The sequence below is a fragment of the Centruroides sculpturatus genome, unplaced genomic scaffold (genome assembly GCF_000671375.1).
Source record: "Centruroides sculpturatus isolate CEXI.00-Female unplaced genomic scaffold, Cexi_2.0 scaffold1280, whole genome shotgun sequence".
Lineage (NCBI taxonomy): Eukaryota > Metazoa > Arthropoda > Arachnida > Scorpiones > Buthidae > Centruroides > Centruroides sculpturatus.
The window spans coordinates 27,643-52,131 of record NW_019385451.1 but is presented as its reverse complement, the minus strand read 5'-3'; the positions used below and the strand labels follow the sequence as shown (position 1 = coordinate 52,131).

Here is a 24,489-nt window from a genome sequence, read left to right as displayed (position 1 = left end):
GTATTTACACCAGAATTAATTTATTACATACAAAATTTGCTACTGTTCGTTTGTTGAACGTCAAATTTGTCTTTTGTCTAATGTTCATTGTTTATATTATAACTTTAAAAGATGATTATTTTTCATTATTTTTATCAAAATATTTAAAATTATACAGTATATTATAAAAGTTATTCTACGGAATATGCAGACTTTCGTTCTTAAATTCTTTTAATCTCAAGATTTTCCTGCTGAATTTTCAATCTCTTACTCGAATTTTTTTGTATTATTTAATAAAATTATTCATTGCTTTTTAGAAATAATTTAAACGTTTTATATTAGAAAATTTGCAATATTTTATTTCACAATTAACGTTTATCTTTGAAATGTTCCACAAAACCAAACTCAATTTTCTGCATAGGCATCCTTATTTGGTTTTCACGAAATTTTAAACAACCTAACCCTAGCGAATACCAAGAGTTAAGTGTATCTTGTGTAATTTGAGTAAAGTCTTTTGAATTGGTAGTTTAAATCCATCAACAAATTATCATCGTCAGTAAAATATTAGTGAACTTTTTGTAGCCTGATTTAACAGATCTGCAATGATTTATTTGAACGTTAGCTAAGAAAAAATGCCACAGTATTCATAAGATGATTTCTTTATGAAAAAGATTTATTGAAAATTACACACTTGTAATATTTTCATATGCACAATCTGTTATTGAATGTTTTCTTTTTGTAAGTACAGTACATTTCTGAACTGAGCGTAGTCACGATTCCATGTGCCAAAGCCGCGCGAGTACAATTTATAAATTCCAGGAATTTTTAGACAGTACGACACAGTTAACTTTAGTTGGTTCTCAACTTATCTGTGGCATTCCATTCGTAGAAATCTGTCAAATACTGTACATAATACAACAAGTATTTTCTAATATATCCAACGCAATATTTTCCATAACGATTTCTTAGCAACGTAGCGGGAATACTTCACAACCAATTATCGATGATAAAGTATTGTTTTAAAGCTATCGACAAAAAATTCCAAGCACATCGTACAATACGAGGTATACGCTAGCTGAACGTCACGACACTAGCGGCATTTCGTGATAAAAACTAGAACTACGGCTACGGAATCGTTCTGTAATTAGATGCCAGTAAGTTTTTTTCTCCCGGGCCGAACCAGAGGCTGCCCTAGAAAGATTTTGAGGTGCTGCGAGATCTCATCATGGTGTCACCCCATAGAGACTAAATTGTACAGAGAGATTACAGATACATTTTTCACATTATCATGTTTTATCAACATTCTACGCTGTACTTAAGAGATTTGTAATGAAGGGCTAACTCTAAACTAGTATTTCTCAACGGGGTCGATATCGCCCCCATGTGGGCGTTTTTCCATGTTGAGGGGGCGATTAGTAACAATTTATATTTTAGGGGGCGAAAAACAATTTTCTGGGCGATATAGTAAAACATTATATTAAGAATAATTGGATATTTTATTCTTATATCGTACAATAATTAAAACAAATAACATTATACTAGTCACTAGTCTGTTCAATGCAGTACGAATTTGGCGTTAGCCTTGGCCCTCGGTATCGGAATTTTGAAGTGAAGGGGCGATACTACATTGAAGGGGGCGACGATTCGTTAGAGGTTGAGAAACACTGCTCTAAACGCACAGTCAGTTGTTGTTGACGTTTTTTTAGGGGTCAGAATTTTTCATCGAGCTATTCGGACTTGAGTAGTTAATATTGAAAGATTAATCGCGGGCCACATAAATTCATTAGACGGGCCGGATCTGGCCCGCGGTCCGTACGTTGGCCATGCATGTGCTAAGGTAAAAAATAGCATAGATTAAGATTATTTAGTACTAACCCTTATACTATATTATAGTATTTAATTTAATTTATACCAATATTTACAAAGGTTATCTTACATAAGGGTTTATCACACTGGGTGCCCACATTTTAAACAATCTTTAAATTGTGTATAGTAGAACATTTTTAAAATGTTAGATTGGATCTTGCAAGGATTTATCGAACAAAGTATTTGAATTATATAACAATGATATAAACATTAAAACGAAAACCAATGTGTTCATTTTAGCCTACCATCGTGATTTTTATCGTACGAAATGGCACAATTTCGTTAGTCAAGTAGATACCAATTGAAAATAGATATCTTAAACTTTTTAAGATATATTTTTTCCTAATGTTAACTCCAAGAAACTACCGTTTACAGCCGCATATCAAACGGTAATCTGTCAATAAATAAAATTTGGCGAAAAACGGACCAAATATTTAAACTCGGTACCCTCGAAAACCACTTAAAACATATTTTATGCTCGCCGGTAACCTTGCATTATGTAATTTTTCTATTCGAATGCCACTATAACGGTGAATCCGATAGGAAGAAGGGAGTTGAAGTAATTCGACTAATAGTAGTAATTGACCTCCTCCCGGGGAGAGGACTGTCTACTACTAATAAATACTGGTCTATATTAAAATTTAAAAAGTCATACGTGTTGGATAGGTTGTGAAGGCCTCGCACGTGATCGAAGTTGCTAACCTTAACGTCCGAACACTTGATATAAACTTGTTTAAATAAAATTAATGTTGTAAAAATGCCAGAATAACTGCTTTGATATGATAAGTGTTTATATTTTTTGCAACTGTAAAAATTATAATTACTTCATGTATATTTGTTGCCATTTCTTCTGCAGAACCGACCTTGAGATGCTTTTCGTTTTCCCGATAATGATAGGGGTTGTTTATGTTTTTGTTTCTTATCGATATAGACTTCTTCAGATAGGTTTTTTAAAAAAATATTTTCTCCTGTAATCTGGATATACAGTATGTGTGCATTTATGCCAGCCAAGTCTAGAATGTTATAAAATACATGCATGGGCCATCAGGAACATCCTCTTATGTTGTACAGTACAGTACCATTTGGTCAACTGTCAAGCTTTGCCTTGTTTTCATTGTAATATAATATGGTTTCTGATTTTTTTTTCATTACTCTCTGTATTGACCAATACGAATGGATCCATTAAACTCATTAACAACACTTGTTTCTGTTTCTTTGCAGTGTAAATTGTTAATGTTACATCATCACTGGTTTTCAATACTACAATCATTGTCACAGCTCATGAACTTTTGTAGATTGAAAATGCATCACACTGCAAGAATACAAACTTGACAGAAAAGCTTCTTATTTCTTTATAGCTGGTGGACCGCATTGGGCTATTCAGTTGACGATGAGCTTCTGCATGTAGTTTTTAATTGTGCAAATAATTCTCTCATCCACCGAAAGTTGAAATAAGAGATACGGTCCCACCTACATTTCTTCTAGCATACCCAGCTGCACCAGACTGAAGTCTGAATATATTATTAGACTATTTTTTACATGCATCTGGTGTACTTGGAGCAGCTGTCCACTGAGCCCCATCATGACATAATTTTTTGATAAATGTGTTGGAATTTTTCAGATTCCTCATCGCTTACATCTGGTCTGAATATTCATCAGAAAGCATCTAAAACATTAAATCCTCCAAAAAATCTTCATTGTCTTTTAACCTTTGAAATGTCTCTACACTAATGTTGCCAGATGAACAAGGCTTTCCATTGAGGAAAACTATCACTCTCAGAGAGTGAATGCATTCATATTACTCAATCAGAAACTGATGTGATAACTACAATGCAGATTTGCACTTTTCATGCTGGTCAAATGACCAACTTGCAGTATAAACATTGAAAAAATATACAGTATGTAAACTATAAAATTATTTCAAAACTTTTTTCACATGAAAGAGCATAAAAAGTTAGACAAATTTTTTAAATTTAAAGAAAATACATCAAATAGTAATGAATTAACTTGAAAACATCATGCTAGTCATTGACCAGCCTCAGTATTCCTAATGTTAAAAAATAAACAATAAATGGACATGGATAATCACCAACTTCTTCAGTTTTTGGAATCAATTTGACTGCAACAGCAAACTCTAAAGCTGAGGTCACACCTTGTGATTTCCAGCCATGCAGGCAACTGCAACAGTTGCTCCTGTTAACTAGGAAACCCCCTTCAAAACCCAGTGCGAGTGCAACTGCAACTAGAAACAAAAAGTTTGTTCTACTTGCATCAATTGCAAACATGCATCCAATCAGAAAATGCCTTTGTGCCATGTCATATGGCAGCAACATTGAAAATAACAAAGCATCAACGAAAGACATTCTCCAGGTAAAATAGAATGTTGAAGACGTGTATCTTCCTTTAGCTATTATGGGAATTATCCTCCTTAAAATTCTTTGGAAAGTATTTGAATCCACATGGATACATCCCTGATAACCTTTGGCATCCGAAAGTCTTAATTCATTCATCAGCTGGTGGAAGCAAGATTGTTTAGTCCATTCACATTCATTTCACTCAGTTTTAACCCAGCACAAATGTTTTCTTATTTTTCTCTTTGTGTATTCGCGCCAGCTCTAACAAAATGATTGCCTTTTTGCTTTTATTCATTGCAAAAACTGGAACTGCTTGCCACTTTAATAAGTGGCTAAAAGTCCATAAATACTCTGAAGTAGAATGTAAACTGTAAGTAACTCATAAAAATAGTCAAAAATAAGCTACTATACACACTTAAAAGCCCTCTGTTAATATTTTATTATGGATATTTTTTTACATATCTGAAATTTAACAGTTCAATTTTACATTACATTTTTCCAAATGACTTGAATATTCAAACCAGTATTATTTTTTTAACAAAAATATTTAAATATACAAACAATTTTAGCATTAATATTTTTATAATTATTTTAGAATCTGTTTCATTAATCTGTAAGATACTGTCCTCATTCTGTTTACACAAAAGTGAACTTCAGTTATTACTGTACACATTTTAAAAAAGATAAAAATAATAAAAATCATATCCATGTACATTTAACAACAGAGTGCAATGTGCTTTTTCATAAGGTGTATCCTTATGAAGAGCCAAAATTCTTTAAAGTTTCAATTTGGTTCTTCTCCAGTGACGCCTTTTTGCATTGTATCTGAAGAAAAATTATATACATTGACATTGATTGAATCATAAGATTTAATTAACAACATTTTAAAATAACAAAACTATCAAATGAAACTACTAACCTAATGCTATTTCCAGTTTTAAGTCTTATCCACTGTGGGATAGGTCTATTCTGTTTCATCTTCTTTGCTAGCTTCTGTTTGATTTTAAAGGTCTTATGGGCTGCCTAATACAAATTATTATATAATTAATTATATGAACATTAAAATACTATTTTCAATATTTGCACTGATATTTTTAAAGACTTAATAATTACACAGGTCTACAGCAGAAAAGCTGACTTTTTTTGTGATCCTTATATGCTTTTTTTAAATGCTGAATTCAAAAATGTTATTAGTTTTTCTCTATCTATAAGGTTTCTCTACAAAACGATTTTTTATGGATAATCTAGCAGATGAGCCCGGCGTTGCTTGGACAAAAAGTAACAATAGCAAAGATTAAGATTATAGCCAATCTTACCCGTTTTCACCGAGTGCAAGAATTAGGTCCTCTCTTCTGAGACTAATTACAGATTTTTTAGATATCTGCTTACCACACCAGGATAACAATAAATAAGACTCACTGCAACCACAAATTGGTGCATAGTACCATTAAGTGATAAATAATAAATGTTTCTGTAACTCTTTCTGGGTTCTTTTTCAGGTTTAATAAATTCAAAAAATAAGCTGGATCTTCCAGAATCATTCATAAATATAAATTCAACATAAAATCGAACATTAAGACATAAAGCGAAGTTATGCACAAGCAACTTTATATACAGTGGACACACAAAATATCATTGAGAATTTTTAGAAGAGTCTAAAAATATATTCGATTTCCCACATAAATGCAAAAATGGCATCTAAAATAGTACAATAGAAGCAGAGTTCTTCGGCGTAATCCTTAACCCTTCTTTCCCCCGCACTGGGAATTTCGAAAAATCCCTTCTTAGTGTACGTTCTCACGATGTACCCTAACTGTGTACCAAATTTCAACCGTTTGGGCTCAGCACTTATTATCATCATCATTATAAGAGTCTCAATCAAGATCATCTCAATTATAAGATTAATTCTTTCTCTGCATATTTCATGCTCATGTTAGTAACAGGTTTTAGTAGCCATAATTTATTTAATTATGTTGTTTAAAAAAATTTACCTACATTTTTAAAACAAAGAAACCGATTTAGAATTTCTGATTTAACCAAAATATACACATAATCAAGCACATTACATCAGGTATTGTGCAGGAATCAACAGATTATAGAGTGGTCTACTTGTGATTATATGTTTGCATCTAAGTTAATATAAATATACCAAACTGAAGAATTGCAAATACTTGTTATTGTGATTTGCACGTGTTGGTCTGCAGATGTTTATTGAATGTAGTGGTTATATTATAGTATTTATTGATTTCATTTAACATTAGTGCTTAATTAGTTTTGTTAGTAAATAGTGTTCAATGATGGTATCTAGAGGTTGTATAAATAGTCCAAATGTTTTTTGCTACATGTGGCAAATTTGTTGTTAAAAAACAAAGACAGAATATTACGGATTTTGTAAAAAAGCATATCATTCCTACTTTGGAGTAAAGCTTGACAATCAAGATAAACAATGCATTCCTCACGCTGTTTCCATTGATTATGTTGAGGATTTACAACATTGGACAAGAAGCAAGAAAAAAATCAATTGCTTTTGGAGTACCCATGGTATGGAGGGAACCAAACAATCATACTGCTACTTCTGTTCTTGCAAAATTCAGGGCTATAACTAAAAATAAAAACATTTTTTTTTACCCTAATCTTCAATTGGCAATAAGACCTGTATCACATGGACCTGATGTACGATACCTATACCTGTTCCACCAGAATGCTTTGATCCAGCTGTAACTGACTCAGAAGAGGACAAAGAATTTGCACCTGGTCTTTCAGCTTAGTGCAGAAATTTGGAATAGAGTATAATGCAGAAGCCTGGAGATTATTCATAGACTCATCTAAAAGTCTAAGGTGTGCGCTTCTGTAAAATGGCAATAAATATGCATCACTACCTGTAGCACATTCCATACATCTGAAGGAAACATACAAAAACTTGGAAACTCTTCTGAAAAAAGTTAATTATGATATGCATTAGTGGCTTATCTGTGGAAATTTGAAAGTATGGTGCATGTTATTAGGTCAGCAGTCGGGTTATATCAAGTTTCCATGTTTTCTCTGTGAATGGGACAAGAGCCAGGAATTTGCATTGGATTCAGAAGCAATGGCCACCTAGAAAACAATTACAACCTGGCACAAAGAATATTAAGTAGCAGTTTGGTGAACCCAGAGAAAGTGCTGCTGCCACCCCTGCATATTAAGCTGGGATTAATGAAACAGTTCACAAAGGATGAAGACTGCTTTTTTATTTAGGAACCTGATATAAAGAAATTAATATCAAGCACAGAACTTCTTTCTGCAATGAACGATAAAGAACAGGATGCCTGGATTCCATTTAAGGCAAAAGTTTCAAAGTTTCTAGGAAACAATAAAGTTCCTGATTATAAAGAAATAGTAGAGAACTTGTTAATTAAGTACCATAAACCGGACTGTAATATGAGCCTCAAGGCACACTCTGAAATTGCACTTGGATTACTTTCCTGAAAATATAAATAAAAAACAGAGCAAAACATTCCATCAGGCCATTAAGGAGATGGAAAGACAATACCAGGGACAATGGATGTCAGTATGATGGCAGATTACTGTTGGATGATGCATAGGGATATTCCAGATGAAGAACATAAGGTCCACAAAATAGTTTTAGGGGGGAAAACTGATAGAGCTAATTAGTGGTTTATGTTGTATTTTTGTACCCATACATGTTAATAAACTGAAATTGGTAATTTTTTCCACATTAAAATAAATTAAAACGTTATTATACATATATAATATGCTTTTATGAATTTTTGACAAAACTTTGTAAAATCTTTGTATCAAAACATTATGTGATGAAACATTTGAGAGATTGTTTTTAGTTGTATCCATAGTTAGTAAAAATCACATCTCAAAGTCTAAATAGTTTTTTATTAGTTGAAATTTGCAGACCTGAGTTATCAATTATGACATTTAAATACAGTACGTAGAATTTTTACTTCAATAGTTCCTTCTTAAGCTATCATATAAAGATGGGCATTATTCACTGTTACAGAACAGTCAACTCTTACTTATTATTGAATTAATAATTTCCTTATTTCACCATAAATTAGTTCTTAAACAGGAATAAAAAAATTAACACACTTCAAGTAACAAGTTTCTATTGCCACATTACATCAAAAATTACTATCTTATTTATAATTGATAACTTTTTAGCTAGAAGTTTAGATTATGCTTATAAATCAATAGAGAGGTTGAGGCGCCTGTTTTAAACGTGTACGTGTGACGTTTGGCGCCGCTTTCCCGTAAGCCTAAAAGTTTGACAATGGTGTTTGGATAGTCGGTGGAATCACGCTCGACATTCCAAACACCATCGTCAAACTTTTAGGCTTACGGGAAAGCGGCGCCAAACGTCACACGTACACGTTTAAAACAGGCGCCTCAACCTCTCTAATACCTATAAAGTATTTTATCATTTCCTTAACTTCAGAATACAGTTATGTAAAATGGATTTTTTAATTTCAAATGTTTTCTGATGAGCAAATGAAATACAGTCGACCACCCCCTATAACACGGGTTTCTATAATTCTGATTCCTATATCACAGCGAAAAAATTGCGACAGTATTCGTACAAACATGCTAAAAAAACTCCTACAATTTGGTAAAACATCATCGCCGACTCGTGTTGTGACAGGATTGCACAAACCGTTGAGTTTAAACGAGCAGCAGACCTACCAAAAACCATTTATTATTTAACGTCCATAAAAATAATATTTATATTAACGATGTCTCTAAAGTTCAGCAAATTTTTCGCAAAAAAAAAAAAAAATTTATCAGGAAGCACGCGAGCGCCATTCAATGACAATCTCCATGACAAAAACAAGCTTAAGCAATGGCATCATCGAACAGTGAACACTCGGTAAGTAATCCTACAATTTTTTGTTTATAGCATAGTTTATATGGATTATTCCCAAAAAATTATATGTATTTTGGAAATGTTGAGTCAAATTAGTTTAGAATCGATTAATTTTATGGAAGAAATCTTTCAAACAGCCGTAGTCCGTAAACTGCATAAGTGCCAGGTTGTGATTGGCTGGACTCCTAGAAGCTGGATTCATAAAAAGAGAAACGTATCTACCATGTTATAGGGGGGGTCGACTGTATATAGGTATGCTGATTTCATAAATTTTTCAGAATTATATTTTATCACAAAATATGGATTCCAATTATAAACAAATAATTTAAACAAAGTTCTAGTAACAATTTACTTTTATCAATGGTATTGAGCTATATATATTATTGTCTATTATCAGGGTTTCCCAGCAGGGTTGATATTTACCCTGTCAGGGGTTGATGAAAGTTTAAGGGGCAATAAAACTTTCCTAATATAAAAATTTTACACTTTTTCACTTTTAAGTAAATATAGGAAGACAGATTTAAATTATATATATATTATTGAAATGGGTTAACAGAAAATTTTTCTTCAAAGGATTGGGAAACATGAAAAAGGTTGGTCTATACCAGTGTTTTTCAACCTGTGAGTCACAGGTAAAAGAAAAAGACAATTGTAGATTTTTTTAATCTACAATTAGACCTACAAAAATGTTTGTAGGTCCTATAGTACATTAAAAAATCTACAATTACAGCGAGAAGCTGAAAATCCCGATCCTAAAAAAAGTGTTTCATACTTTATCTGTGTTAAGTTATTGTCGATTCTTATGAAAATTTCATTTTAATCAACAATAATTTATCTCAACAGAAAGAAAATTACATACATAGTTTTTAAAATCACTGATATAGTTTTAATATGGCCCTGGGAGGTCGCCAGAATTTTTTAACTTGTAAAGAGGTCGCGTATTCAAGAAGGTTGAAAAACACTTATCTAATCTAACTGAAGTGCTGCCATTGGGCCTACCAAGGTAGAATTTTACCATTTAGACAACTAAAAAACAACTGATAATTGAAATACTACAATCTTTACTTATTACAAAGTGTAATTCTGGATTTTGTTGCTCCAAATTTCTTCATTATCTTCTGAAATACATGCACTATGCAGAAAAATGGATAAAGTAAGTGTTGAAGGAAAAAAACGGTATTAATTAGAAAATATCTATCAAACTGTCCCATATTTCTGACCAAAATATATAGTAACTATAGCCAAAGATAGAACTATCCATCTTTCACGACTGAGTTTCTATTTTCTAGTTTTAATCAAACCTAATGAAATTTAGATTATTATTTTGACCTCTTCACATACAAATGTTGCAGAGGTTACTTACACGTAATTATTTATACTGTGTATGCTTATATACACACATTACCTATGTAACTTCAACTTAGATGCTCAGTTCAGAAGTAGTGATATACAAACCTAATACAAATAAATTGACGATGATTAAAACTAATAGAAGTAATTATTTTTCCATATTTTCGTCTAAAATTATTGTTCTCACACACAGGACAGCTTTTACTTTTTTTAAGTCATTACAATAAAACCATCCACGTAAACAAATATCATAATCGTCCACGTTAGGTTCTTAATATTTAAATCTAACTATTTTAATCAGAAAATTCATAAAAAGTTACTATTAATCCTAATTTTTATAACATAATGCAACTTACCATCTCGAAATTATACAAGCCACAACTTTTCAAGAAATGCCGGATTTCGTTATGTCGACGAACGTTGCCAGCTCTCAATTGCATAAAAGAAAAATTATTTTTGGAATAAAGCCCAATTATAGCTTTAAAAATTTACTGAAAAAATAGTGAAAAGAAAATGTAAAATAAGATATAAAAAAAGGTAAAAATATTTTCTAAATAATTAACGATAAACATTTTATTTAAAAAACTTTTTGGTTTATTCTGGTTTTAATATTTGAAAGTTTCTTAGTAATGTCTTTTCTTCATTATAAGTTTTCCGCTACCAAGAAATACATAACATAAATACAGTTTACAGTAAATATATATTCATGGTTTAAAATCGTATTTATTATACACTATTTACGTTCATTTTTTATAAACAGATAATATTCTGACTCACGGGTTTCCCGACCCGTGTACTGCGACACACTTATGTGTTACAAGAGTGAGTCAGGTGTGTCGCGGAAATATTAAATATTTTTAGAATTTTGAATAAGCTAAGCTCTTTTTAAAAATTTTATTTAGTTTTTAATTTTTTAAAGTCGGTCGATCGAAGGGGAAAAAAAGGCATTTATTAAAATGATGATTGTTACAAATTTGCGGCATCAGCTTACACTCTTACAAAAGTTGCGTGCATCTGTACTTATGCCGGCTTACCAACTGTTTGGAGCTACTATAAACGCTATGCTTACCGGCTCAACGGCCACCAGTGGCCAAGCGGTCTTTGTACCCAGAACACTGGGAATTCGGTCGTGGTTTCGCACCTCGCTCGGACGGGCTGGCCACGTAGAGTTTTCCGGTAAGCATATTTGTATATATATATATAAGAAAAATATTTGTTATTAATAGTTTATAAATATATTGATAGAAGTTATGAAGTCAAAAACTCCTTCCACTATTCCCTTTCATTATAATATCTCCATTATACCCATACGGCCAAGTTAATTAATCAAGAAGTTAGCCCATTGCTCTGGGAGATCCGGGATCAAATCCGAACGAAAACTTCCCAATAATTTTTCATGTAGGCCTACAATTTGTACCTGTTATATCGAAGTTCCGTTGCTCGGTCAAGTCCGCATGAAAAAAAGGCCCCTTTATTGCTCAAAGGGTAGAAAGAGTCAAAAATGAACCAATAATTATTTATTGTGACATGTCACAATACCAAGCTGAGATTTTTAAATCATATTTTTAATCTATTTAATTTAAAGTATATGCTCTCCATCTCAAATTAGTGGCTTTCCTCTGTAAATCATATATTTTTTTAACAATAGAATCGTGCCGGGCTAACACCTTTCAGGGGAAATTTTTCAATTGAAAAAGAAGACATTGAGGACGTGTCTGAATAGAGAGAGATTTTTAAAGTCATTATAGAGGTCACATTCTCTACATGGTATACCTAAGGTGGACATGTCTTCCTGTTGGATACTATATGAAAACCATATTCATGATACTTTTATATAAATCATAGATGCATCAAATTGCCAGATAGTAAAAAAAATTGTTTCTTTCAGGCTCATCAAGACAAAACACACGAGGAAAAGACCATAAAAAATGAAATCATCAAGTTCTATTTTATTGAATATTTCCACAGTTTATGTATTATTTGTTAGAATAGTCCAAGTCGTATTTACAAATGTTACAATTAAAATTCTTTGAAATTTTTTTTTAAATTATATTTTCTAACTTAAAATATTCTAATTAATGTCAATTTTTTTTAAAATACTTATATTTAATTACATTTTGTTATTGGAATCAGGAGAATTCATCCAAGTATTAATATGCTTACGATGAAGAGAGCGATTCGTCTCTATACAAAGTTCGCATTGTGCAGGGATTGGCGAAATCCCTGTACAGTTATGTTGGTTTGAGAATTGTCTTTTACTTAATTGCTGCCGAATGTCTTCTTGATCATTCTTCATTATTATTACACTTTCTGTCAATTGCCCAATTAACTGAGACAGTGTCGTTAATTCGTTGTTGTCTTCGTGGTTTTGATTTAATTTTGTACGTCGGTATTCCCGATTTTGATTTTTTAAAGTACAGTTTAAACTTTCAATTGCTTCTCTTAATTTCCACATTTCATTATTTTGTAGAGGTGCTTCATTTGCATCGTCTTTTACTTCATTTAACTTAATTGTTTACGATACGAATCACAAATATGCGAATTTATCAATTCGTTCTCAATTTCCATCTTTTCTTTTTTTAGTTTTCGTAATAAATATTTTTGATTTAAAATTTCTTCCTGAAAATTAAATAAATCTTCTTTAAATTGAGATTTTTTTAAGGCTAAACGTTTATTTTCTAATTCCAACTTTGAATTTTCTTCTCTCAAAATTTTCAAACGTTCTAATTCATTTTGAATTCCTTTATGCGATTGATTTTCATATTTTGCTGAAACTGTTTCGTGCATTTTAAATTCTTCTATCTTTTTCGCCTTTTCCTTCAATGAATTCTTTTTTGAAATAACATCTTCTAAGTTCCTTATTTCTTTTTCTGCAGATTTTTGTAGATTAATGAAGATTTCTTTGACATTTTCAGTGTCATTTTGCAAGTCGGTCATTGAAACCTTTGCATTTTCTGCTTTAACATGCAATTCTTTTAAATCTTCCCATAATTTTTCTTGTTCTTTTTCTAAATTTAATGCATTTATTGAATTTTTATCAACAGAATTTTTTAAGTTATTTATTTTTTCAATTAAATTATTATTTTCTCTTGTAGCTTCATTGATTTCATGTAAATTCTGGTTCTTTATATTTGATAATTCTTTTTCGCATTTTTTAATTTCTGATTGAATTATTTCTTTTAAAACTTTATTTTGATTTAATTTCTCTTCTTCTTCTTTAAGTTTTAATGTTATTTCGTTCATAAATTTTTCTGATTTTTTCCGTTCTTCCGCGACATCATTTTGCATCTTTTCTTTTTCTGTTCTTAAATCATTTAATTCCTTTCTAACTATCTTTATTTCGTCTCGAATTAGGCTCAATTCATTTCTAATTTCCAATAATGAACTTTTCTGCAGAAAAATTAAATATATAGTTAAATTTTGTATGTAAATTATATAGCCGTAAGAAGGTTAATATATTTGATAGTAAATTATAAGGTACAGATTAAAATTGTGCGAGATATTCTCGAGAATCCTTTCTATATAAGTTCAATACTACACGACTATAAGTAGGTACTTATATATATAAAGTAGTAATAAAAGAAAATAAATAAATACGAAGATTATGAAGTTACATGTTTGGTTTGGTTTTAATGGGATTCGGCAATGCAACACGTGGGCAATCTGCCAAGGAGAATTCTTCCCCAGAGGATTTTCTAAAAGAAACTGCCTATTAGACACGTGAAGCAAATCAAGAAAATTTCACGTGGCTAAGGAATAAGGGACGAACCCGTGTCAAACTATCATTGTTCGGTGATTTTATCCATTCTGCCACTGGTGGGTCATTTTTATCCGTAAAATATTTATCATTCTAGCGAAGAAAACCAGTTAAGAATTAAACAACTGGATGATCGAGTCGTTAAGACATCATCCTACCGCTCTAGGGAAGCCAGAATCCAATCCGAGCGAGCAACTCCTCAGGAATTTTTCGTGGACAGTGCCAATGGCTACTAAGTGCTGAGTGCACTTAGTAGCCATTGTATGCTTTGCCGAACCCACAATAGATATGGAAAAAAGGCAGCCTCTTAGTGTTCACAGAGTAGAAAGAGTTAACAATGGATAAAAATGTATTCATAAATTTAAAAAATTATTAGGTCTAATATAAAATTATAAGAGTATTGATAAAATTTTTAAAACGAATTTTACGTATTGTTTTTCTTCATTTTCTCTTTCAATTACATTGTTTTGAAAATCTTCTCCAGGTAAAATTATAGCATTCTTATTTGATTTTAGAGCATCTTCAGCCTCACTTTTACTCTATAAATACTTTGTATAATTAAAACTTAAAATATTAAATGTAGGAAGCAAATGAATGAAAATCTTACATTTAGAATAGGTTTTAGCAAAGATTTTCCGAAAATTTTTGAAGATATTTCATTTTCATTTTTCTTTATATCAAGGGAAATGTGTGCGCTATTTTTAAAATAAATTATTATTTATTTTCGTGTTTTATAATTGTCATTGCGTGTTTTCTCGTTTAGTTTCATTCATGAATATAACAATAATTTACTTATTAATATCATTTTCATCTTTCGTTTCCTTTTCTTCTGGCATGTTGACTTTCTTATCAATTCTATTTTCATCATTTCTCAAGGAAAATTTTCCAATGTTTTTCATTATCACTTTCTCTTCTTTAAGAATTTCCTCTTTGTTTGTCTAAGAATCAATTTAAAGTATCTTATTTTATGATGTTGCCGGGTAATCTTTTATTCTAACTCCACGAAGATTTCAACTGGACTCCAACCCAGATCCTTATATTTTACCTTGTGCAATATGAGTTGTAACATCTCTGTCTATTCCCATCCATACTGGCCGATACCACTGAGAGTCATTCACATTGCGAACAAACGAAATTATAGCAAGCGATATGAACTTAAATGTGCTGACGTATTACAATGTGGAGTGGAGTGCAGTGAAGGGATAAGGTAACACGACTCCTGTGCAATCTGCCAAGAGGAGATACCTCAGTAGCAGATTTAGCTTCATGAGACCCAGGCAAATTTGAATTAGGGGCGTTTAGTGTTGACTTCAGACAATTTTCTACGAGGGAAATTTTTGGTGGGATATTTTCCTGTAAAAGATTGGTTTGGAGACCCAAGCAACTGCCCTTTTAGCCCAAGAATAACGCGCCACTGATGTACCTCCTGAGAAACTCAATGGACAACTAGCCCTATTTAGGTTGTTAAACACGCAAAAAAACCCGGAAAATTTCACGTGTCTAGCCTGTTGGTGAGGCACAGTCCCGCCACCAAATACCGGTGTTCAGTAGTTTTATCCACCTGGCCACTGATGGGACTGATGCATTACGTTATCAATCAATTAAATATTTAAGAGAATGATTTATTACTTTTAAACAATACCTGTTTAATAGATTCCCGCGAGGAATTAATCTCTCGATTTTCTTCAGGAGGAGGAGGACTTTCCACGAAATAAACCTAAAATCAAATATAATTTAATTGATTTCTAAATTATAAATTTATTATAATAATTTTACCTGTTTGAATGCTTCGCTCGGTAATTCTTCTAATAAATTCTACATAAATTGAATTAATGTACTGCTGTATATATTAAAATTATAATGTAATTTATTCTGAATAAAATAGTTATACAGGATGTCCCATAAATCAAAAATTATGAGAGTTATAGTTTTTTTTTTCTTTATTTTTTTAAGGTAAAAGATGGGCTAAGTAAGGAGAACGAATTCAAATTATTTTACTGGTGAAGACCTGCAAGTCAGCAAGAAATCGTAGAGTTTAACAGGCTGCATCTAGACTGCTGAGTATGATTTGGGTGCAGCGTATTAAACTCTTTGCCTACTTTTCGCTGACTTGCAGATCCCAATCATTAAGAATTTTAATTCATTACTCCATATTCAGCGCCATGCCTTTACCTGTAAAAGAATAAACAAAAATTTAAATACAATAAAACTGCGATTATCCGAATTGATTCATTCTGCAGGTTCGGATTAATGGATTAATTTGTACAGAATGAAATTACAGGGTAACAACACATTATTGTAATATATATATGTATCATATTTATCTGTTCATCAATGTGCGGAGTAGCATACCATACTACTTATCATTTGGATCTGGTACAGCAAATAGGTGTCACCGATCATTAGGGATGTCAATTCAGTTGTTTTTACTGCTGAGAAAGTACCGTACAGTACATGTTATAATGATGGCTGCGTGGGCCTTAGAGCAGTAATTAGTATTTTATTGGTTAATGCAGGGAATTGAATCTTGGCCACTGGAGTTAACTGTACTTCTGGTTACTTACGGGACACTCTATATACGTATTCAATAAACATACCATTTTCTCACGTTTCTCTTCATTAAAATTTGCAATTTGTTCACTTTTATTTCTACTTTCTACTATTGAAACTGTATTTTTCTTTATTTCATTTATGCTTTCTTTAACTATATTATCCTAAAGAAGCAAGTATATAAATTATAATATGCTCGAAATATTTTGTTTGTACGTCTGTACTATTATAAATATACGTTATTATTTAACATAATTAATATGTGAATATCATAAATATTACATTCCGTACATTGTATTTACCTTACCTTTTTAGATTTAATTGGATCCAATACAGTATATTTATGTAAACTATTTGGCGTAAGAGGAGAAAGAGGATATGATTTCGAAGGTAAAGGTTTCTTAGTTTTCTGATCAATATAAAAAGTATAAAAATTAATAAAATATATTGCTTAAATTACTAAAATTACATACTTTTTTGCATTTAACAGGTTGTTCTCTTAAAGGAGGAGATTCAAAATCATTTTCATAATATATATAATTATTATAATTGTCTTGAGGAAGATAATATTGTAACTCATCGGGATCCATGTACATATTCATGTACATATCATCCGAATTTTGCTGAAGATAATGAAGGAATTCTGTTTCTTCTTCCATTGCTTTCCAGTTTTCTGGAGATCTTCTCTAATTAAATTAATTAATTTTGTGTTTAAAAAATATATTTTAAAATTAAAAAGTGTTTTATTTGAATTTAAAAATAATTAATCAAACCTGTAATAATCTGTTTTTTTCCGGTTTACGATAAAAACGCCCGTAATCCTTATTGTAATCCTAGATGTAAAAATAAATAATTTATTAAGTCTGATTTCTTAAAAAATAAAATATCTTTTAAATTATAAATATAATAATTCAAACTCTGTATGCTTTTTTCACTGTAGGCACCAAAAGCACTTTTATTTCAAGCCAATTGTGAGTTTGGCCAGCCCAACAATAAGGCAATCTTATTTCCCTAAATGTATCAAACTGTATTTTATTGACTTACATTTAATTCCGAATATTTCACATATTTTTCTCTGTCGAACATTTTATTTAACGCCAATTAAAACATGCATTTGTTTTCGAAAATTGTTAAAATAAATAATTCAACAATGAATTCTTGAACAATATCTTAATATATTATCATTATTGAAATAATTTTTTTTTTTTAACTCCTCGAATACCTGGATTTGCCTCGAGCGTAATTTAAATTCATTCGATCCCCCTGACTTGTGGGTAGCATCTAATTAGGAGCCAGTTTTCCATAGAAAGTCTTCCTAGAAAACATCGCCCTCGGAAGATCGCCCATAACTGGCAAACAACAGCTTACCTCTCTGAGAGACTTGCGATTGAATTTGAGCTGTCAAAAATCCCAAAAATTCGAATTTTTTTCTTGGTCTGTCTGCCCGAATAAAGTGTATTAAAAAGGAATTATACAAAATGACTTTCGAATTCTACGACGATAAATTTTTGATCGATCCAATCCCATTGAAAAGCTTGACGATCAACTGTTTGTCGAAAGGTATATGCTCTCTAAAAGAACTGTTGTACATGTATGTGACTAAATCAAGCCTTTGCCGTCATATAATACAAGTAGAAACCATCCTATATCACCTCTATTGTAATTATTGATTAGTTTATGTTTTTATGCCACTGGAAACTTTTATCTGAAGTGGGAGATCTGACTTCAACATCGAAATCAAGCATATGTATGATAATTAAAACTGTATGTAGAGCTTTAGGGAGCCTTTCAAAAAAGGCTATCCAAAGCTTTAGACCATACTGGAATGCAGAAAAGCCATTAAAAAATTTTAAGATATTGCTAAGTTTTCAGATGTTATAGGTGTTGAAGATTGTATTCATATTACAAGTTCATCTCCCGAAACAAATGCAGAATTATTTGTTAATAAGAAAGGTTATTTTTTAATCAATACCCAGGTATGTTAAATTTTATATTAATTTTTATCAGTGTTAACATTAATAAATTCTGCGTGTATTTAAATTTTAATAAATATAAATATTACGTCTTTCATACAATTAATATTTTTAGGTAGTCAGTGATGCTAATTTACTACTTTCCTATAATAATAGAGTCGTATCGGTGTAACACCATTCAGGGGAAATTTTTTCAATTGAAATAAGACGACTTCCGGTTTTATCGGATATATATCATTAATCGAAGCCTCCTACTTTTATTTTTAAAACTCTTTCCGCCCAGTGGGCAACAAGAGGGCCTCTTTTAGCAAGCCGATTATGGGTTCGGCCAGGCCCACAATGGAGCGGCCGAGTGGTGCGGGATGGGGCCCGACTCTTCTGGACTGACCATCTCCGAAAATTCGTGTAAAAAAATTCCTAGGTTATTTTTGACCCGTCCAGATTCGATCCCTTGTCCCTCAGAGCGGTGGCTGCCATCTTGACCGCTCATCCATCCGGCCAAAAAGGATCCGAGTTCGAATTCAAACCATTGAAATTTTTGAAATTAATTAATTCCAAATTATTGTAAATGCGTTTTTAAAATAACAATATAGTATCGCATTTAACACAACTTTTTAAATAAAAAAAAATATTAATAAAGTTTTAAACGACGCCATGATAAAATATCGAAAACGTGAAGANATTATATAAGGATCTACGAGAATTGGGAAGATTTATGTTAAGATGTGGAGGAACTACAATCGCAGCTGGTGTTGTAACTGATGTAAATATATTTTCTGTAATTCTTTAATAAGATATTTTTAAGTTTTCTCCTAAATTTATTATCTTTTTTTTATTAAAATATAATATTAGATATCATTTTACATACAATTGAATATGAAATTTTAAAGGTTTACTGAATAAGCATAGGTCAAATAACATTCTTAAAATCTGAAAAAAAAAGTTTTATTTGTAATGCAAAATGTTTTCAATTAAAAAGATCAATGCTAAATTATACTTTTAGCTTAAGTTAAATTTTTGATTTGGATTATGTTAAAATTTCATATTCAATAAATTTACTAATCATTAATTATAGTCATCAACCCAAATGAAAATGTTGATTGATTGCAGGAATTTGTATTGTAAAATATAATACACTATTTTGTGCAAAAAGAGAGAATAGATATGATAAGAACTAAATACAGTTAAATGGTTAGAAATCAGAAAATGAGGAATATAATGAATACTAGGATCTGATAAAAATTCTGATGATCAAAAGCCTGATGGTCATTTCTCCTATATATTCTTGACTAATAAGGGCAATCATAAGGCTTTCAGCTAAGCCTAACAATTATTGAATTAAATGGGAAGTTATAGATAATGCTATCGATTTCATAAATTTATTTTGTTTTCTGGAAAGTATAAATAAATAAATAATAAGTTTTATATAAAAGAAATTTTATTTAGAAGTGTTGAATAGATTTATTATTATTAATTTTTTTCTTGTTTGTTACTATAATTGGAAATAATTTAAGAAAATCGTTAAGTTTTTAATACTGTTTATTCTGTCTTCTGTCATATTATTATTGCCATTAATTATTCCAATATTAGCGTATTTAACAATATATATATATAAAAAAATATGATGCCTTTAAATAACAACAAAAGAAAAGGAAGAATTAGCAATGTCAAGTAAGTATCAAATTTAATCAATTTCCTTTATTTATATCAATAACAGGGAGAAATGCAATTAAAATAGCTTAATTCATTGTGAAAATCTATGTATAAGTCTATATATAGGCTTATATTGATATGTGTAAAATAACACTTCTTGCTGCAAATTTGGAATATGTAGTGGAATTTTCATATCTTAATATGGTCAAAATAAAATAAATTTTGATTTCTGGAACAGTTTTTTTTGGGTAGAAGTTACTTTTAGTTACTTTATATGAAGACACACATATTGAGAAGTGACCTAGAAGTGACTCCTTTTTTTTTTTATATGTATATATTTATATATAGAATGGTTACACTTAAATTTATATTGGGGATAATCTTGGAGGAAAAATGCTGTAAAGATTATTGCTACTTTGTTAGTTGATGGTTCTCCTCGACCTTTCTGAGGCTGCGGAATACGTTTGTATACTTATTATTACGTGGAGCATTAGCGTCGATACGTTCGAAAATTGATAAGCGATTCCGTCTTTACTGTTCTCGGAAGACAACAAAGAAATAAACTATGATGTATTGAATAAAATAGAAACATAGGAGTGTCTATGAATAAGGCAATTGGAATAAATTTGCAATAAAAGCTTTTTTTTTTTTTCATGGAATGCTTGAGGCAGGTTTATGGAACACTGGTGAAGAATTACTGGTATAAGTAGAACTGTTCGGAGAAATCTGTATAAGAATGAAATTGTGAATGACAGTTTAATTAAAAATACATAATTAAAGAAATGTAAAGGAATTTGGAGTCTTAGTATATATTGTTTGCATTGTGCAAACTGGAGTTGATCTTTATAAATGTTAAAATGCTTTTAAAATGTCTTTTAATGTCAGGTTATTGCGAAAAATGTATTAATTATGCAATAATAAAAATTTAGGGCAGTGATTTAGTTAAAAATGTACAAAATTTGAAGTCGGACGCAAAATTAAAATGAAATGGACAGAGTCATCATAAATGTTATTTATGTGTAGGCCTAGTATGCATTTGAGAGCTGTAGATTTAAATGTAAAATAAATCAGTTAAATTAAATATTTAACTACTATATTTTTCTAAATAAAGTTGTTTTCTTCCATTTAGAAAACAATCTATTTTGATTAGTTGTGAAGAAAATAGTACTAGTCATCATGAATATAATGAATGTGATTATTTATTATTATTGGGAGAGAGTAACAAATTAAAATTTTAAATGAACAATTTAAGTAAATAATGTATTCACTTAAATAAGAATGTTTATTATTAATTTTAAGAAATTAAAACTAAGAAATAGTTTTTTGTCCTTATATACAGTTCCATATTTGTAATTGATTATTTACTGTAGTTAATTTACTGCTCATTCCATACATCAACTGATTTCTCCCTTCAATGGATGGTTGACTTTTATTGGCACAAGGATTATTTTGGTCAAGCTGTATTATTTCTCTCCAATGACCTTAATATACACTTCTCTACTTTCCTGGAAATCAAAAATGAAATCTACTTAAACCTTAGTACTTTCAGGTTGTCCTCTAGTCAGTTTATGCCTATTCCCTTTCCCATCTATTATAATGTATATACATTTTCATTTGTATACATTTATATACAAAAGCAGGAATATTTATTAGCCTATTTCACAGGCTAATAATTATTGGTCTATTTGCAGTTAAGTTTGCTTAGTTCAAAGAATTTTTAAGTTTCTCAAACAAAGTATAAAATATTAGCATACTGTTGTATTTAATTACAAAATGAAAGTGTTGATTTTGAGCTAATTAGACTTTAGATAATCTGTATGATGTATCAAGCAAAGAAAGTTAATTGTTAACTCCTTTATAATGTAGTTTTAAACAAAACTATATTTTCTTTGTATTAAATAATTACTGGTGAAGAATAACTTTTATTATTATTAAAAAAACAAAAAATTTATTGGATTATTTCAATAATTAGAAATCATTTTATCATAATTACTATCATAATCTAAACCTACAACTATTATTTTATTATAACTGAAACTATAAAGCTATATGAGAAAATATTGGATAGATGTATTAGTGTTTCATGATATATACGATGCACACATGAAGTGAACAATAAAGTAATTAAATAAATTATTATTCATGTAAGGATTATCATATTTTGTATGAGGATAACAACACAATTATCACGTCTTAGTAATCATTAACTATTAGTTTTTAATTCATAACTAAATATTCTGAACTAATGGATTAAATTATTTAAACTTTATTAGAGTACTCCATCTCAATAATAATTATATACATGAAACTATTTGTTATATCCATGATAACACTATTATTTTTTTTACAACTGACAGCTATCTTTATCACAGTTTTTTTTCTGTTGCACAGTATTGTCTGTTTAAAATGTGGAAGATAAATTACTAACATCAACACAAGCTAACATTAAGGAGACTAAATTTAGTTTATTTGATGGAGGTAGTGTTAATAATATTGATATGAGATTCTTGTTTCCTTGGGTTAAAGAAGATAAATTGTTTTTTAAAAACTTTAAATAACTATTTGTCTATAGTAATTTTATCCTTTTTCTGGATTTTATTTCTTTTTATAATCTTAGAAGTGTTTTCTATGTTGACTAAGACTATAGAATTACACTAAATTAATTAAATCACTTGATTAATATCACCTGAACTTGTAACAAGAATGAATGTTTGATCATTTTTTTTCTTTATACATAAATTTATGATATGCTAACTATTATAAGTATTTTCTATATGCACTTGAGTTAAATTTTTTTTAGTATAGTAAAATCTTGATAATTTGACTTAAATGGAACTGATGTTGGATTAAAAAGATTGCCAGATTATTGGAAGTAAGGTGAATTCAGTGATTTAATTATGTGGAAGAAAATATTTGTTTATTTGTATGATGTTAGTGCATTGTATTAATCAAAAACATATAGAATAGCAAAATAATATGGAAGGAAAGCAATCAGTTTGAACAGCCTAAGATGATGAGCCTAACAATCTTTAATATTGTACTCAAGTGTGAATGTTTAAGCTCAGGCTTAATATCCTGCTATGTTTAGTGGGAAAACGTTCAAATTTAGTAGAGTTTGAACTAGTGGGAAGCTTCTCTATGACTTGGAAACAATGCCAGTAATATGCAAGAATTTACTAGTGCCAGATTACTGGACATGTTAGACTAGTGAACAGCCAGATTACTGAGATTCTACTGTATTTATTAAACTTTATCTGTAAATTTTTGTCTTGAAATATTTACACAAACTCTACTAGAGTTATCAACATTCAGGTCTATTCTAGAACAGTTGAATAATGGTTTTTGATATAAAAAGTCCAATTTTCCTGTTCAAAGAGGCAAAATCAGAACTATATGAGATACTAAAATTTTCCAAATTTTATGCTATTTTTTTCACTGCATTTAATTAATGCTTATTTTCTGCAAAGTTTTCTGTATATATATTATAGTTAAATTTGTTCTATAAACTTTATTTTATCATTGCTTTTGATTAAAAAAACTTAACTACATAGTATACCATGTAACTGATATTAAAATGAATTAAAAACTAATGAACTATAAAATTATTTTAATGAAGGAACACAAACCCAACTAAAGGGAATAATAATTATTTGATTGTGAAATATATAATAAATTATGAATACATGAAATCATTGCAAACATTTTATTTACAATTTAAATGCACTAAATATATCCTTTAATGCTCAAAAATTGATTGATATGATATTTTTGGCACAAATGTTATAAAAGTTACACTGCATCAAATGGGAAGTTGTAATAGTATTAAATGACAAAGTATTTTTAAACTATTAGACAGGATACATCATTAAGTTTGAAACTAATCAAAAAAGTATGAATAAACAATTGATATAGTTGCTTTAATGTTGATAAACAGGGATTTTGAGTATTAATTGAATATAAGGGGGGAAAAAATCTTTAATTTTTTGATTACATGACATATCAAATTGATTATGATTTTCTTCAATTAACATTGTTAAAAAAACTTGAAAATTGGACTAATTTTTCTCAAAATTATGATCTATGAAAATACTACTAGTAGGATTCAAATTTCATCTTCAAAACATTTCAAGGTTA

General features: G+C 30.1%; 2 protein-coding genes across 2 annotated transcripts; both read right to left on the bottom strand.

Moving 5' to 3' along the window:
* Window positions 1-4,621: 4,621 nt before the first annotated feature.
* LOC111639133 (60S ribosomal protein L39) lies at window positions 4,622-10,911 on the bottom strand. The gene is made up of 3 exons (XM_023384916.1): window positions 10,779-10,911; window positions 5,119-5,222; window positions 4,622-5,024 (listed from the first exon to the last, which is right to left on the bottom strand). Exons 1-3 carry the CDS (start codon window positions 10,860-10,862, stop codon window positions 4,976-4,978), a joined length of 237 nt encoding a protein of 78 aa, XP_023240684.1. The 5' UTR covers window positions 10,863-10,911; the 3' UTR covers window positions 4,622-4,975.
* Window positions 10,912-12,279: 1,368 nt separating this feature from the next.
* LOC111639125 (synaptonemal complex protein 1-like) lies at window positions 12,280-17,889 on the bottom strand. The gene is made up of 11 exons (XM_023384908.1): window positions 17,774-17,889; window positions 17,503-17,562; window positions 17,203-17,415; window positions 17,037-17,138; window positions 16,777-16,893; window positions 15,956-15,994; window positions 15,822-15,896; window positions 14,972-15,117; window positions 14,787-14,874; window positions 14,608-14,718; window positions 12,280-13,812 (listed from the first exon to the last, which is right to left on the bottom strand). Exons 1-11 carry the CDS (start codon window positions 17,813-17,815, stop codon window positions 12,925-12,927), a joined length of 1,881 nt encoding a protein of 626 aa, XP_023240676.1. The 5' UTR covers window positions 17,816-17,889; the 3' UTR covers window positions 12,280-12,924.
* Between the last annotated feature and the right edge of the window lie 6,600 nt (window positions 17,890-24,489).

What these genes read in the sequence shown, in the direction of transcription:
- LOC111639133 (XM_023384916.1), bottom strand. Translation starts at nt 10,862, where the DNA reads ATGCAATTGAGAGCTGGCAACGTTCGTCGACATAACGAAATCCGGCAT. An exon ending in GCTTGTATAATTTCGAGATG is followed by an intron (nt 5,223 to 10,778) that starts GTAAGTTGCATT and finishes AATTTGTATTAG; the next exon opens with GCAGCCCATAAGACCTTTAA. An exon ending in AAAACTGGAAATAGCATTAG is followed by an intron (nt 5,025 to 5,118) that starts GTTAGTAGTTTC and finishes ATTTTTCTTCAG; the next exon opens with ATACAATGCAAAAAGGCGTC.
- LOC111639125 (XM_023384908.1), bottom strand. Translation starts at nt 17,815, where the DNA reads ATGTTCGACAGAGAAAAATATGTGAAATATTCGGAATTAAAT. An exon ending in CGAGCGAAGCATTCAAACAG is followed by an intron (nt 15,897 to 15,955) that starts GTAAAATTATTA and finishes ATTTGATTTTAG; the next exon opens with GTTTATTTCGTGGAAAGTCC. An exon ending in CGCGGGAATCTATTAAACAG is followed by an intron (nt 15,118 to 15,821) that starts GTATTGTTTAAA and finishes ATTGATTCTTAG; the next exon opens with ACAAACAAAGAGGAAATTCT.